The sequence below is a fragment of the Nematostella vectensis genome, chromosome 10, assembly GCF_932526225.1.
Source record: "Nematostella vectensis chromosome 10, jaNemVect1.1, whole genome shotgun sequence".
Taxonomy (NCBI): Eukaryota; Metazoa; Cnidaria; class Anthozoa; order Actiniaria; family Edwardsiidae; genus Nematostella; species Nematostella vectensis.
The window spans coordinates 9,351,892-9,368,585 of NC_064043.1; the positions used below are offsets into that span (position 1 = coordinate 9,351,892).

At 41.6% G+C, this 16,694-nt stretch overlaps 1 protein-coding gene across 2 annotated transcripts; it reads right to left on the minus strand.

Annotated features, from left to right (window-relative positions):
• Window positions 1-449: 449 nt before the first annotated feature.
• Window positions 450-16,689, minus strand: LOC5513602 (NF-X1-type zinc finger protein NFXL1). 2 transcript variants are annotated; one of them, XM_048733200.1, is made up of 22 exons: window positions 16,368-16,510; window positions 15,919-16,047; window positions 15,611-15,720; window positions 15,266-15,396; window positions 14,887-14,956; window positions 13,049-13,157; window positions 12,476-12,637; window positions 12,093-12,193; window positions 11,042-11,156; window positions 10,306-10,553; window positions 9,837-9,927; window positions 9,339-9,459; window positions 8,560-8,593; window positions 7,858-7,986; window positions 7,487-7,563; window positions 6,972-6,993; window positions 6,762-6,893; window positions 6,359-6,449; window positions 5,837-5,912; window positions 1,886-2,066; window positions 1,312-1,452; window positions 450-846 (listed from the first exon to the last, which is right to left on the minus strand). In XM_048733200.1, the coding sequence occupies exons 3-22, from the start codon at window positions 15,677-15,679 to the stop codon at window positions 676-678; spliced, it is 2,271 nt and encodes a 756-aa protein (XP_048589157.1). In that variant the 5' UTR covers window positions 15,680-15,720; window positions 15,919-16,047; window positions 16,368-16,510; the 3' UTR covers window positions 450-675. The 2 variants fall into 2 exon arrangements, with proteins under 2 accessions (XP_048589157.1, XP_048589156.1); XM_048733199.1 differs by lacking the exon at window positions 15,919-16,047 and having other exon boundaries at window positions 16,368-16,689.
• Between the last annotated feature and the right edge of the window lie 5 nt (window positions 16,690-16,694).

Here is a 16,694-nt window from a genome sequence, read left to right on the forward strand (position 1 = left end):
TGTCTCGGTTCGCATACTGGCTACGGTCTTGGTGAAAATTAAGAAAATTCGGAAACCCTTTACGCATCGCTCCATACCTTGTAACACTTGTAACAAATATGGCCACATTGATGACAACATAGACATATCGCCAGACAAACATGGCAGCACAAATGTAATTGTTTTGAATCTGATAGTAGACTAGGTTTATCCTCTTCTAAACTGCAGGCTTAACTTGTTCGATGCATAGAATACGGTGTGATATACAGTGTAGAATACGACCATGTCAATGTTAATGGGAAATTGCTAAAATGGCATCAGACGGAAAGCTTTTTCGCGTGCCTTTGGAATAAGAATAAATCCCATTCAGTTCGATTTTATTCCACTCTTGTCCCTTGTGTTTCCATGCAATAGATTCTAAGGGCAAAGCTAAAAATTGATTAGGAAGAGGGAAAAGTAAAAGTGCAATAGATAGTTAATAATTATTTTAAATCACCAATAAATAGATTTGCAGATTTGACAGATTTGATCCGGTATAGACTACCTTCAAGCTCAGGATATATTGTCACCTCCGAGTATAGGGTGTGGCACAGCTAAGCCGATAACATATTGTTAACTCATGGCTATATAGAACAATCTAGCAACTAGCGACTCGTCGAGTACAGGGTTTGGCACTGCCAAGCCGATAACCTATTGTTAACTCATGGCTATATAAAAGAGTCCAGCAACTATTGCCATAGCGACTGCGCTTAGTATTAATTCATTCTTGTGAGCAGATATCCACATCGGCTCCTCCACGAACTCTTCTTGTTTCCTTTGACGTCTTTTCTTCCCTCCGCGCAGACGCTCGTACAGAGCAATTTCCGCCTGATAAAAGAACAGGTTATTATAGTGAAGGGATTAGATCTGTTTGGTTTACATGAGGTACAATGTTTATCTAGCATCTCCTGATTAAGACAGGCCATATTAAAGAGGTACTAACCTCTGGCTTATTTAAGATTTTTGTACCACAAGTATCTCAAGGCCATAATCGTGAGGTGTTACCTCTGGTTTAAAAGTGGTATCTACCACAAGTATCACAAAGTCGTAATAGTGAGTAAACTTCTGGTTAAATTGATGTGGTATTGTTATCACTAATCTGTCACCATCACCATCATTGTCATCGTCATCATATCATCACAACCAACATTAAAACCACTACTATCATAATCAACTTGATTACAATTACCTTCCTTATCGAGGATCCCCTACCCATAATCATCATCATCGGCACCAACCCCACCACCCCTCACCTTAGAACTCTCTCATCATCGTTATGATTAACAGAACTACCTTCTGCGCACGCTCTTGCTCCTCCCTTGTCCTCCTATGGGCTGCGGCATTCTCCTCTTCCTGGCGACGCTTGGCTGCTTTACACTCGTCATCACATTCAACCTTCACGTCGTTGGACTGCACACGGTAGCAAGGGAATTGCTAACACAAAACAACACGATCATTACAACAAAATTCTATACACGGTAGCAAGGGGAATGCTAACACAATAAAACACGCTCATTACAACAAAACTCCATACACGGTAGCAAGGGAATTGCTAACACAAAACAACACGACTATTACAGCAAACTTCTACACGCCGTAGCAAGGGAATTCCTACTTTTAACAGATATAGCGCTTTAAGCTTTTAAGTTTTTCACTATCTACGAGAGTGCTTCAAACACAGGATGTTAACGCACTAAAATACCTAATTCTAAAAGAAGGGCGAGCTGCTTTTCATTCAATAAAGTACTTTTACACATTGTGTTGTGAAAAAAAAAACCTTCTGCTGTTTTTGCGTTAGGGTACTAGTGTAAGTACGTGTTTCCGTTTTGATTTACGCTTGTTATCAATTGAGAAAAACGACTCTTACCATCTTCTTCCTGCGACAAGGGCATCGCACTGCGGTCTTCTTACTGCACACGAGCGTGTCAGGACACGCTCCAGGGTGGCACTCAACGCCGCAGCGGTGGCCACAAGATAATGTCTTCGGACATTGATTCTTACACGACTGAAGCTGTTCGCGCGCCACGCCTTCTGATGAAGTCCAATCGCTGATAACATCAAGGAAAAACTGAAGTTTAGCTTACAACAAAATAGGCTGTTTTAATAGCCCATGTTCTATACAAAAGTTTTGTCAACTGACAAAAACATTTTTCATGTACTCTACCCTAAAACTGGTTTACAACACGCCGATTTGCCAGGCCGATTTTTTGTACGTTCACTCCGATGTTAGCCCGACTTTTAGTGTTGGACTAAATTTTTCTTTCTACAAACATAGACAGGGGCCCTACAAATCGCAGCATGTGAAAGCAGTGGCCCAAAATCGGTCCGACAAAACTGGGCGTCGTGTAATCTGCCTCTAAATAGGGACCTCCAGATCTTCTAGGCGAAAAAAAGATTTAAAAAAATTAAAAATGTTGATCAACCACTCCTTAGCTAAGGGTTTGAGCTGTGTGCAAAAATACTCAAAATAACCATCCATTAATAGAAATCTGGTACTTTATAGCCCTATTTCTAGTTCCGCTATGACCGCTGGACTTACAGACTAAGGACGCATAAATACAGTGTAAGCCTCGACTTGAGGCAAATTTCATGCGCATACCAGCGAGAATCCTCTGGAACTTGGAATAAAACAAAGCAAAAACCTGTGAATACTACATGATCTCGCTGGTATTTGCAATCGATTCAATTGAAACCGAGGCTTGCACTGTATTTATGCGTCCTCTGTGCCTATGACCAGCAGGCACAGTGGAACCCGAAACTGGACTATTGATGATCTTTGATTTCAAATATCCCAGATACTTTGCCGGCTAGCGCACCTTGGCCTTCGCGCGCGCCAGAGAACTCCCAATATTCGATTCAGAAACAAAACATCCCCGAATAAACCCGAATGAGAGCAGGCTAGCAGGCTACCAGATACTCGCTTAGATAAGCAGATGGGAATGGGTGCTTTGAGGTACTAGGTAGGCTAGCAGGCTACCAGATACTCGCTTAGATAAGCCGATGGGAATGGGTGCTTTGAGGTACTAGGTAAGCTAGCAGGCTACCAGATACTCGCTTAGATAAGCCGATGGAAATGGGTGCTTTGTGGTACTAGGTAGGCTAGCAGGCTACCAGATACTCGTTTAGATAAGCCGATGGAAATGGGTGCTTTGTGGTACTAGGTAGGCTAGCAGGCTACCAGATACTTGCTTAGATAAGCCGATGGAAATGGGTGCTTTGAGGTACTAGGTAGGCTAGCAGGCTACCAGATACTCGCTTAGATAAGCCGATGGGAATGGGTGCTTTGAGGTACTAGGTAGGCTAGCATGCTACCAGATACTTGTTTAGATAAGCCGATGGGATTGGGTGCTTTGAGGTACTAGGTAGGCTAGCAGGCTACCAGATACTCGTTTAGATAAGCCGATGGAAATGGGTGCTTTGTGGTACTAGGTAGGCTAGCAGGCTACCAGATACTCGTTTAGATAAGCCGATGGAAATGGGTGCTTTGTGGTACTAGGGAGGCTAGCATGCTACCGGATACTCGCTTAGATAAGCCGATGGAAATGGGTGCTTTGTGGTACTAGGTAGGCTAGCAGGCTACCAGATACTCGCTTAGATAAGCCGATGGAAATGGGTGCTTTGTGGTACTAGGTAGGCTAGCAGGCTACCAGATACTCGCTTAGATAAGCCGATGGAAATGGGTGCTTTGAGGTACTAGGTAGGCTAGCAGGCTACCAGATACTCGCTTAGATAAGCCGATGGAAATGGGTGCTTTGAGGTACTAGGTAGGCTAGCAGGCTACCAGATACTCGCTTAGAAAAGCCGATGGAATTGGGTGCTTTGAGGTACTAGGTAGGCTAGCAGGCTACCAGATACTCGCTTAGATAAGCCGATGGAAATGGGTGCTTTGAGGTACTAGGTAGGCTAGCAGGCTACCAGATACTTGTTTAGATAAGCCGATGGAAATGGGTGCTTTGAGGTACTAGGTAGGCTAGCAGGCTACCAGGTACTCGTTTAGATAAGCCGATGGAAATGGGTGCTTTGAGGTACTAGGTAGGCTAGCAGGCTACCAGATACTCGCTTAGATAAGCCGATGGAATTGGGTGCTTTGAGGTACTAGGTAGGCTAGCAGGCTACCAGATACTCGCTTAGATAAGCGGATGGGAATGGGTGCTTTGAGGTACTAGGTAGGCTAGCAGGCTACCAGATACTCGTTTAGCTAAGCCGATGGAAATGGGTGCTTTGAGGTACTAGGTAGGCTAGCAGGCTACCAGATACTCGTTTAGCTAAGCCGATGGAAATGGGTGCTTTGAGGTACTAGGTAGGCTAGCAGGCTACCAGATACTCGCTTAGATAAGCCGATGGAAATGGGTGCTTTGAGGTACTAGGTAGGCTAGCAGGCTACCAGATACTCGCTTAGATAAGCCGATGGAAATGGGTGCTTTGAGGTACTAGGTAGGCTAGCAGGCTACCAGATACTCGCTTAGATAAGCCGATGGAAATGGGTGCTTTGTGGTACTAGGTAGGCTAGCAGGCTACCAGATACTCGCTTAGAAAAGCCGATGGAATTGGGTGCTTTGAGGTACTAGGTAGGCTAGCAGGCTACCAGATACTCGCTTAGATAAGCCGATGGAAATGGGTGCTTTGAGGTACTAGGTAGGCTAGCAGGCTACCAGATACTCGCTTAGATAAGCCGATGGAAATGGGTGCTTTGAGGTACTAGGTAGGCTAGCAGGCTACCAGATACTCGCTTAGATAAGCCGATGGAAATGGGTGCTTTGAGGTACTAGGTAGGCTAGCAGGCTACCAGATACTCGCTTAGATAAGCCGATGGAAATGGGTGCTTTGTGGTACTAGGTAGGCTAGCAGGCTACCAGATACTCGTTTAGATAAGCCGATGGAAATGGGTGCTTTGTGGTACTAGGTAGGCTAGCAGGCTACCAGATACTTGCTTAGATAAGCCGATGGAAATGGGTGCTTTGAGGTACTAGGTAGGCTAGCAGGCTACCAGATACTCGCTTAGATAAGCCGATGGGAATGGGTGCTTTGAGGTACTAGGTAGGCTAGCATGCTACCAGATACTTGTTTAGATAAGCCGATGGGATTGGGTGCTTTGAGGTACTAGGTAGGCTAGCAGGCTACCAGATACTCGTTTAGATAAGCCGATGGGATTGGGTGCTTTGAGGTACTAGGTAGGCTAGCATGCTACCAGATACTCGTTTAGATAAGCCGATGGGATTGGGTGCTTTGAGGTACTAGGTAGGCTAGCAGGCTACCAGATACTCGTTTAGATAAGCCGATGGAAATGGGTGCTTTGAGGTACTAGGTAGGCTAGCAGGCTACCAGATACTCGCTTAGATAAGCCGATGGAAATGGGTGCTTTGAGGTACTAGGTAGGCTAGCAGGCTACCAGATACTCGCTTAGATAAGCCGATGGAAATGGGTGCTTTGAGGTACTAGGTAGGCTAGCAGGCTACCAGATACTCGCTTAGAAAAGCCGATGGAATTGGGTGCTTTGAGGTACTAGGTAGGCTAGCAGGCTACCAGATACTCGCTTAGATAAGCCGATGGGAATGGGTGCTTTGAGGTACTAGGTAGGCTAGCAGGCTACCAGATACTCGCATAGATAAGCCGATGGGATTGGGTGCTTTGAGGTACTAGGTAGGCTAGCAGGCTACCAGATACTCGCATAGATAAGCCGATGGGATTGGGTGCTTTGAGGTACTAGGTAGGCTAGCAGGCTACCAGATACTCGCATAGATAAGCCGATGGGATTGGGTGCTTTGAGGTACTAGGTAGGGAGCGTAAAATAGCTCTTTAAGAGCCAAGTGTCACTCACCTGCAACGGATGTAGACAGCCATCAGGCAACAGTGACATTGCCTCTTCAGCATTAACTTGCATTGATGGCATTCACCTATTGGAAACCAAGGCACGTTTGTGATAGACACAAACCATTAAGACACGAAGTTACTTTTGACGAGTACCTTGGAACTATCTCTGGGAGAGGCTACGTACTACTTGATAAGGACTCGGTGGTACTCAGGAGATATTCAGTGACTCTAAACAGAATGACTCGGTACTTGTCGGGAGTAATTTGGTACCAGCGGTTGTCAGTATATGCAATTCGTTACCCTTGTCGGATCTACCTTTAGTCTGGAATTGGCGATATCCAGGTGGCTTGGCGTTATAAAAATCTGGAACCGATTTCCAGATTTCGAGGCAGTGGAAAAATATTTTTTCTCTACTTGTTTTGTTCGCCGTTGTCGGCTAAGTATCGGGGATGACTCGGTACAACTCATGAGCGACCTATTCGGGGTTGCGCTATTCGAGAATACCGCAGGGCACACAAGTGATGGGTACCTTGATGGCAGGGCCGCGGACATGAGTGGGTGCAGCCAGAGGGGCGTGGCTTGTTGCATGGTTCCTCACACGCCTGGCATTCTGGCCCAGCCTGTCAATCAAATTGATAGCTTGGTACACGGGAAATAGGATAGTGAATATAATAATCTCGCCCTTTTATGACCCCTCACAAATGCCCACATCCTCACATACAGTAATTGCTTGACTAAGCGCCAGGCAGGCTAGGCGCGTATGGCGCTTATTCTGGAGGGCCGATTATACGAAGCACTTATTCGAGCCACAACGGTACTGTGTTAATACTGTGCTAAAAGCACGTCACTGACACTGAGGGATCAGCTTGTACGTGTGCGTTTTAAAAATACAATTATTGCAATACTTGTAACTCAGGAAACAATTCAATCACCTCAGTTTTGCTTGTTTCTTTAGTAACGTAGTGACATTCAAGCTGGCACGTATGGTTCCCACAAGGCAACGCGCGCCCACACGGCCTTCCACAGGAATACCGACAGGCTTCGGAACAAGGAAATAAACGGTCCTATCACATGAAAGAAAACACATTGTAAAATGAGTCGAGAAAGAATGTCAAACGGGATATGATAACAAAAGTATTTACCTCGTGCTCTCCATAGCAGCTCCTAAAAACAGATAATAAAATTAAATCAAATAGACATAATCAACCGAGGGGGAAACAAATTTATAACCAAAATATATAAAGCGCCTAATAACAAATGCCATGTAGATTTTGTCTCGTTGTGCATGTACAGTGGAACCTCGATTAAAGGAACCTCTATACACATATTTCAAAAAAGGTTGTACTTGGAGAATCTGTGTATCCTAACCCGCAATACTTTAAGTAAATAAGAAAAAGCGTAAAATAAGTACAAGGCTTCAAAAGCTGTAGAATTTTTGTTTACATTTTTATAAACATTCACATAGCTTTCAGATACAAGATTCCCGGCCAAAATAACAGTAAAACGTATGGAAAAGAACCTCGATATAACAAACCCTCGATATAACCAACAGATTTCCCCAGTCCCTTGGCACTTCGTCAAATTGAGGTTCTACTGTATTTTGCATGTCACAAAGTCGGGTAAAGTATCAAGGCGGCAGAAGTGACGTCATAATTACCATTTGACAGGCTCACGGCAAGGCGGGCAGGGCAACGCAACCACTTCCGGGTTTTGCTGCGTATCTTTAGCGGCGGCCTGGACAAGAAATGGGGGCACTGCGATGAGCAGTCTTATTCTTTTGGAGCTGTCAGATTAGCCTATCAAGGGTAGGGTATTGGACAAGACGTTTCTGGATTTCTGTATTGGACGGGACGTTTCTGTGAGACGGGGCGTATCGTGCCCCCTCTCCCCCCCCTCCCCCATAATTTAAGCCCTGCTACAGAGGTTTTTACTTTGGTTATCGCGGATGTGTGTGTCGTTTAAATCTCTCGCCTGTCTGGAATTAGATCCCATGATACACCGCGGGTAAACGTAGTCTATTAGACTTACAATTGGTGATTTTGTTTGAGCAGGTACGTTGTCATGGCAACGCTGCGGACAAGTGTGGTTGCAGTCTGGGAGATGTCTTTTACAGATCTGTCTGCATGTCGGGCAGTCGCCATAATGGCATCGATGAGGCTAAGGGATGAAGAGCAGTAAATGTCACCGCAGTGCAAACCTGTAATATTATCATCACTACACATTCACATATGAACAAATAGTGCCATCTTACAGTATGACGAGTGCTAGCATGGTCTTGATCTTAGAAATTTTTCAATGCAATCATGTGTACTTCCTTTTATTGATAGTAGAGACTATTCTTTCAGTCTTGTTAATGTGCTATGTACATACATAGGATAAATATTGTGTTAAATCACAATGGAATACTTTTCTTGTTTCTTGTAGGCATCGCACACAAACTAAAAGAATGTCAAACAGGCCGTCATTTTACCCCCCCCCCCCCCTCATCCCCAAAGAGTATAATAACACAAAGCATCTGTTTCCGAACTCTTGTTACTCCAAATAGTTTCAAGGTACTCCCAATGGTAACAACGTTCAACCAAAAGTCGTTATACAAGAACATGATATCAGAACTCAATAAAGGATAGACCACAATTTTCATAGTGTTTTTGAAAACAAAGCAGAGAGTTGGTGGGTCAAAATTCTATAGAAAAATCAAATTTTTCTTTATTTGGGTGTGTGGACACTCACCTCTCGGCTGGGGTGATGACAATTAGATGGGTGCCTGTAGGGGAGGAAAAAGACAAAATTAAATTACACAAGAATTATAAAACGGAGCTAAAGTGTAAACACCAGTTTTGAATATTCCTAGGTGGCGCAGTTGGCAGAGCGTCGCTCTGTAGTGCCTGTGCCTCTCACCACTGGGTTCCGGGTTCGATTCCCGGTTCCGACGTGAGTTGAGTTAGTTGGTCTCGCCTTTGCTCCGAGGGTTTTTCTCCGGGTTCTCCGGTTTTCCTCCCTCCACAAAACCAACAATTTCGATCTTAGCTGTGATCCGTGGTCAGACATGAGCTGTATGGAGGCTGTCTGAGGCGCCTTCCCATGCATTCAACACGACCACGTCTGAATCTGCGCTCTCCTAATTCAGCTTCCCGGCTGCAATGAGAGTGATTAGCTACTCCCATTTATTTATTTATTTATTTATTTATTTATTTATTTATTTATTTATTTATTCATTCATTCATTCATTTATTTATTTATTTATTTATTTATTTATTTATTTATTTATTTATTTATTTAATCAAAACTCGTTATTTTAATTTTCCCTGCGTTATTTGATACTTTATGAAAATAATTTAGGATGGAGTGAAATACACTGTGATGCAAGCAGATTTGGCTGTCTACTGAGATGAATGCGTTATTGGCATAGGGTTCCTAGCATATGAAAACATGCATCACTATTGTCAGATCAAACTTATTCATGCCAGAGCAATAGTAAGGAAGTAAGCAAGGCTTGCAAAAAGACCTACTTGCACAGCTCATTGCACTTCGGAGGCTTTGAGATCTTCTCTCGTCCACACTGCAAAGTAACCACAGTCGAACCGCAGAAGCATTTCATGTCCACAGTCAAAGGACAGGGGTAACATGGACCTGACAAAGCAAGCATCATAAATAATAACCATGACAACGCAAGCATTAAAATAATAACCATGACAACGCAAGCATCATAAATAATAACCATAAATGCAGGCAATTGGTTATGTCTTGTATTTTTAACAAGAAATGGGGTAGCACAAAATGCGGACATCAGTTAAACCAATTTTTGACTCACATTAATTTCATGATTTTTTTTCTAAAAAGGCAAACTGATGCCACTGGAAATGCATGATGAAATGGTCTAAAATCTGATCCCAATTCCATGTCCTCTCAGATGACATCACAATTAAGTTGTGAGGCATGTGGTTGATGTCGCTTTACCAGCTATGTTGTATAAATAAAAGTTGTTGTTTAAAGAAAGTACTTTGTACCTCTGTGGCACTGTGAAGGGCACTTGTGGTTCTTGCAGTTCAAAGTTCTACCACATGTTTGTTCACAAGGTGGGCATTTTCCATCACAGCACTACCCAGGAAAGAGAACAATAGATACAATGTCAAGTTTATCAATTGACGGCACATCAAGATAATTCTAGAAAATATCCCCAAAGTTGAACATGGAGGAACAATTGTTAATACAGAAGGGATCCAATTCTAAGGACATATATTCATTTTTATAAGAACACTGCATTTATTAGAACAATTTTGCTGGTCCGAACAAGATTCCTTCAGGTAAACACCAAAGTCATAGGATTGAAGAGTCTATTTTAATTTTAATATATTCTTATAATTACTCCATATAATGCAACAAAAAGGCTACAAACATGAGCTAGTGAAAAGACATGAGGTCCAGACAAGGCCAAACAAGACAAGATAGGGCAAAACAGGAAAATAGAAGCCATACCTTTCTCTTGCACTGATGCCTGCTACACTGCCTCATGTTGGTGCACTTAGCCTCACAGGTAAACTCCATGCTGCACTGCACATTTTTCTCACGCTTGCCGCAGCGACACTGCTTAGTCACAAACTGCCGACAAGGTCCACAAGGCCCTTGGTGGCACCTCTGAGTACATTTGTGACGACCACAAGAGAGCTCCTGTTCACATGTGTCCCCACAGGTAGGAATGTCCTCAGTACAGGGAAGGCTTATTTCTGCACAGAATAGAAATAGGAAATGGGTTTGTCTATAATTGAGGGTGAGAACTCTTGTATGCATCTTTGCAAAAAAGTCACAGCAAAGCATCAGAGTAGGTGCTGTAAACAGCAAGTGACCAACTCCCACACAATGATAGATTTGGGAAAATGTGAACTGTAAAGACATCCTGTTTTAATATAATGGCTTTGATAAGAGGCCTGTAACAATACCACTGCAGAGGGATCCATATTTTTCATAACCTAGTGTAACGTCACAAAAGTACCATAACAATACAACCTGGAATCATTTGTTTACTACAGCCAAATATTGCTTTTCTATAAATAGAATTGTACAATAGCAAGCACTTACTGTACTACATGAAATAGCTTGGTTAGTGACTCCCACTCCCCGTGTTAGTTATGGGCCTAGGTCACATATCCAACAAAATCAATGCACAGTACATTAATGTAATATACAAACCCCCACTGTCAAAGAGTCCCCTTACTTGTTTTCCCACATGGGCAAGACCTCTCTCCACTCCTTGGACAATCACCACAAAGGCCAGAGTGGCATACTTTCTCACATATGTGAAATCCACAGGAAAGTGTTCGGCCACATATCTAAATAACCACAACAAGTACATCAAAACCATACGGTTGCAAAATGTTATATGGGAAAAATACTTCAGAATTCCTGTAAAGGTCACTTAAGGTCGCTCACGTTTTAATCAATACATCATAAACAGAGGGCGTTATCAATTTTCAACTTCGCACAGAATCGTCACTGTTTATGCGACCGTTCTAGATTTTTTACAATGTATGGACGCCTTGATTTGCATACCGCTGTGTGGCATGAAATGGAAAACCCCTGCCATCACGAAAACACAACCCAAGATAGTCCCTCACTTCCCTGCCCCAACAAAGCGCTTCTATGCAATGTAGTCGATCATACAAGTTGTCTAAAGAACCAAATTTTATCATTGACAAATATCTCTAAAATTCCACGGTTGATTGTTGAAATATTGTGGAAAATGTGTTTTTATCAGTTTTTGGGAAAGATGTTCTAAAATGATAGTGTTATTCAAAATGTTACAATTTTCTTTCTATTGAACAAAGCCAAACCAAATTTTACATAAGTTATCATACACAATTGGTGGTTGTATTTGTAAAAAAATTGATTTGACTGAACTTCGCCGTCAATTTTTCAGGTCGAAATTCCAAATCCACAGATTTTTTTCTAACTATCACAGAGGCTGTATCACCACATATTGAACAGATTTTGACAATTTAGTAAAAAAGCCAACACTTAATTTTGCGTCAGTCTTAAGTAAGTGGAAAAACATGTTGTTCACTTTTTAAGTGCTACTACATTATTGCATGTTTTAATACAAATACAATTTTTAAATGTGTGCACTCTCCATACACTAAGTAGTCTTAAGTAAAAAATCTAGAACAATCGCAAAAACATTGATGCTTCTGTGTGAAGTTTTAAATTGATGACACGCTCAGTTTGTGACCTGTTGATTAACCTTAAATGTTGTGTGCTCTTAAAAATACCTTCTGGCACTGCCAATCCGGACTTGCACAAGGCCTTTTGGACTCCTGTTTTCCACAGAGACAGCTTTGAACACTCTCCTTTGGGCAAGGAGGGCAGTCACCTGCAAATAAATAACATAGAATAGGTTATGATATTCTCAACCAGATTCTTAATAATAGGGTGCTGACGATGAATTTTGGTATGATCATTTTATCACTATCACTAACGGTTTCATAGACATTTTTTATGTGGGTGCCCCCTACGCCTGCCATGCCCCCAGACCCACACGTCTCAGACCTTTTAAACAGTCTAAAGTGTAATTATTTTGTACATGTGTACAGGCTTTTGTCATTTTAATGAATTTTGTCATTTTAATGACTTTAAAGTCTTAAAAGACTTTTACCAGCATGACAGGGGGTCTGGCAGCTGTGATGACCACATGACAGGAGTTTTCCACATGGCCGACTGCATGACCAGTCCTTTGCTCCACATCGCCTTACTGATGGGGCTTGGGTTCCGCAGTGACAGCGAGTCCTTACAGTCTTTGGACAAGGAGGGCATGGTCCTAAAAACATAATCAGCAATGAGTATAGTTAGTAGTGGTGGTGGTGATGATAAAAATTATGGCATTCACAGAGCAAAGAAAAGAACAAAACCACACCCAAATGATGTTGAAACCAACAGCATTGAAAATGGATGCACAAGGGGAGGCTCTGACAAAATAAAAACACAATTGTAGGGTTAAACTATTTGAGTAATACAGCTATAAAATGACAGGTTCATTTGCTTAAAAAGGACTCAATATATTAAATCATAACTTTGGTATTAGGCTTACAAGTATGGCTATTTGCTCATATAATGCAGCCACAACAAAAAGATTTGTCAGCACTATTGTTGGAACCCAATTTAACAACTGGAACCCAGGGATGATAGACACAGGCTTCTCAAGCCCTCTTTCCTCAACATCATACCCTACCTGGATGGCACAACAGTAGGCATTCATGGCCGCAGTCTGGTTTAAGGGGTCGGCTGCATGTCTGACCACAAGAGTGAGGTACAATCCATGGGTCAAATGCTGGATTCTCCTGCGAGAGAGAAATTACAAACATTTCAGTACAATTAAACATTAAAAAATCTTCAAATTTCACAGAAATTTTGGGTCGAAAGTTGCAGACGAAAATCGAAATTTCGCGGGAAGAATGCAAATTTCACTTATTTTTTTTAGGGGGTGGGGTGGTGGTGTTTTTTTTTTTTGGGGGGGTGATCAACCTTTTTTTACTCACTTGCAGGTACAGGATATGTAACATATCTAATTGCATGATAGTCTTTGATTTATATCTATATAATACACAAATATAAAAATTACACCGCGTTTGAATAAATCTATACAGTCTACAAGAAAGTTTATATTTCGATATCGTAATAAATCCTCGATATTAGTTAAACAACAACGCAAAATGAGTAGTTAGCTAAGTACCACAAATTTCCTCTGTTAATGTTGTGTAATATCACATATGTACTTGAGCACAGCATGTAATTTCACGCATGTACAAATGTCTTCCAAATTGGATTTTTCCTCTACTCACATACACTTCTTTGCACGTTATCAAATGAAATGTTGCTCGTCTTTGTTGAGTCTGATATCTCAAAGTCGCTTCTGCCGTGCCTAATCTAATTGTCTATTTGTATCGGTGTCACACTAAATAAGTCGTGCTCAATAGATTTGTGTGTAGTAAAAATTGATTTGAAGCAGAGTTTCTGTTGCACAAAATAAAACAAACATGGTATTTGATTCAGCACATCAGAAGCTCGACGTTTGAATCAGTGTCGTGCTTTGATGTGCAGCACGACAGGTGCAGCTGTGCTTAGCACCGGCCAAACTTAATTGATTCAGAGGTCGACCTGTTCATATGCCCAATCCAAACAATTACATTCAGCATGGCAGGAGCACGACATATGCATCGGGACTCGCACTAGTATAACACTAGTATGAATTCGCATCAAGGCATTTGTTCGCAACGGCCGTTACGCTATCATATGTGGTAACCAGGAATCTCACGTTGCTGTAACTGACTCCAGGAATGCCAACGATGCAAAAATATCCTAAACTTTCTCCTATGAACACCTTTTGTGTTGACTGATGGAGGTATTTTGGGGGGATCTAGGGGTCTGGGATCCTGCTCTTTACTGAGATTTATTAATTGGACCAACCTAATTTTTTATTTTTTTTTGCTCTACAATGTGTTATACATCTCTTTTGTGTTAATTCTGTGCTTTAGTTTACAATGGATAATGGTGAGCAACTTATACAAGGTTTGATTTGAAAAAGAGGAATGTTAAATGGGGCTAGAACTTAGTCTATGTCAGCTACATACTTGTAACGCCTGATAGATCTTACAGCTTATGAATTGACATCGTTGTGAAATCGCGGTATAAACAACTGCTTTTTCCAATTTCTTTGCATTTTGAACTCAAAATTATTAACAATATTGTGGAAGAATACATTGCAAATTAAGTTTAGGCTTCTTTTTTGCTTAATTTCTTGAAAGAACCAAAATTTCATGGAAAATCGGCTCAGGTTGCGGTAGTTGCAGAAAATGGTCTAGGTTACGGATCCGCATCCTGTTAGAGACCCTGATTATATTACTGTCAGATCTATGGGATCCTAGATCCACCCATGTTTCCCATATATATTATACTGTGGCTAGGTCCAGAAATGTTGAGCATTATGTCAAGATATTAATTTATAGTTTTATTAATAATATCAAGGTTAAATGAATATTTTGTCAGAAAAAGTCTGAAAACAATTATTACCTCTTTGCCACAAAAGCAGTGGTATCTGGTTGGACAGTCAGATTGCTTGAACTCATACCTGCACTTTGGGCTAAAATAGTATAAAATAATAAGTTTACAAATTTTAATTGTAGACTTTTGTGCAAGATTGTGCAGGTAAAATTAGAATGAGTGGTTGTGAACCTACACACCCTGTCAGAAGCCCTTTAATAAGCTTGCCTTATACCACATATCAAACCACATCTCAAACTGCATTATCAAACATCATAATTAAACCACATATTGACCCGAATATCCACCACTTTTCCACCTTACATCGTAATTACTGAAGCCTTGTATAATAGATTTCTAAAGTTTAAAATTCAACTAATGCAATATTAATAAAGATTGTTTAACACACCAGCACCATGTAGCCTCTACAGCAGGAAAATTCTCCTGTGACAAAGTGGAGTTCTGCACTGCACCATCCCTGGACCACTTTTGGATGCACTGCAGGTGAAAAATGCAGTAACACTGACCGCAGCTCCATACCTGGAGAAAAAAACAGAAAAAAATATGATAAGAAGAGAGAGAGAGAGAGAGAGAGAGAGAGAGAGAGAGAGAGAGAGAGAGAGAGAGAGAGAGAGAGAGAGAGAGAGAGAGATTACAGTATACTGTACTGTTCTGTATCTCATTAAATTTTCACATAGTTAACATGACTATTTGTAATGATAGCATATAAAGAAAACTAATTTAATTAACATACCGCATCAACATGTTTGATAGAAGCTATACAAATCAAGCAAACATTTGAGCCAGGGCGACATGAGTCCATCAGGTACTGAGTAGTGCGTTTGAGAGTGTCAGCAGGGTCTTCTGAAATGCACAGGAGAAAACAAGATGAGTGTCTCCAGATGTGCTTGCATTAATTCCTCCATAGAATCAATATAATAGGTTCGAACTTCACCATGAAACAGAAAAGCAGCCATATTATTAAACTAAATGTGGTACATGATAACATTATCTGCAAAAGAGTTGCTGATACACCCTCTTACCAGATGTGTCCCCCCTTACCTAACTGCTAGCTACCAAGCAGATTCCCTCCTTCAAGCAAACCGACTTCCCTCATCAGGTGCGTAGCCAGGATTTTGAGCAGGGTGGTTCGCTTTTCGGACCAAACTTCCAGTATACCCCTCTCCTCGCCTTATAACATTAGGCAATCGATACTTCAAATAAATTTAATCTTGTATTTTAAATATTATTAATAGGGTGCTTTTTAACATAAGCGTTCATAATAAAGATAATTATCATAAAAAGTTTTTATAATTTTAAAGACATATTGATGTGCACAGAATATCCAGACGAACTGGACTGTTTTGTTTATTCTAAGCGGACCTTCAAGCTGGGTGGTGGCTAAGGGCCTGCCCATTACCTAGCAGACTCATACTTACCTAGCAGGCCCTCCTACAAGTTAACTGACAGGCTCAAGCCCCCTCCCCTCCCCTAGCAGACCCTCCCCCTACCTGTAGCTGACGTGTCTAAGTATTTTTGTAGTGTACTACTCATGACTGATTCGTCATTGATTTCTTCATCTTCAGATGAATCTTCAAATTCTTCATCCAAAAACTTGCGAGCCGACTCTTTAATCATGTGCACCTTGTCAAGTCTCTGTTTGGACGGCTCTGTTTTGGCTGCTACACGTGGCTTCACCTCTTTTCTCGTAGATGACGACTGTCCCGGTTTGGCACCATGTTTTTGATGCCACGCATTGGCGCCATTTTGAGACTTTAAAGAAGTTTGCCCTCTGCCACGGCCTCGGCCCAAATACAACGGCCTTTTCTCCATCGTCA

Excerpts from the sequence above, each read along its gene's own strand:
- LOC5513602 (XM_048733199.1), bottom strand. The coding sequence starts at position 16,689 with ATGGAGAAAAGGCCGTTGTATTTGGGCCGAGGCCGTGGCAGAGGGCAA. Across the intron at positions 8,594-9,338 it reads AAGTGCAATGAGCTGTGCAA|GCACCCATCTAATTGTCATC; the intron begins GTAGGTCTTTTT and ends CCTCCCCTACAG. Across the intron at positions 1,453-1,885 it reads CTTGTCGCAGGAAGAAGATG|CAATTCCCTTGCTACCGTGT; the intron begins GTAAGAGTCGTT and ends GTTTTGTGTTAG.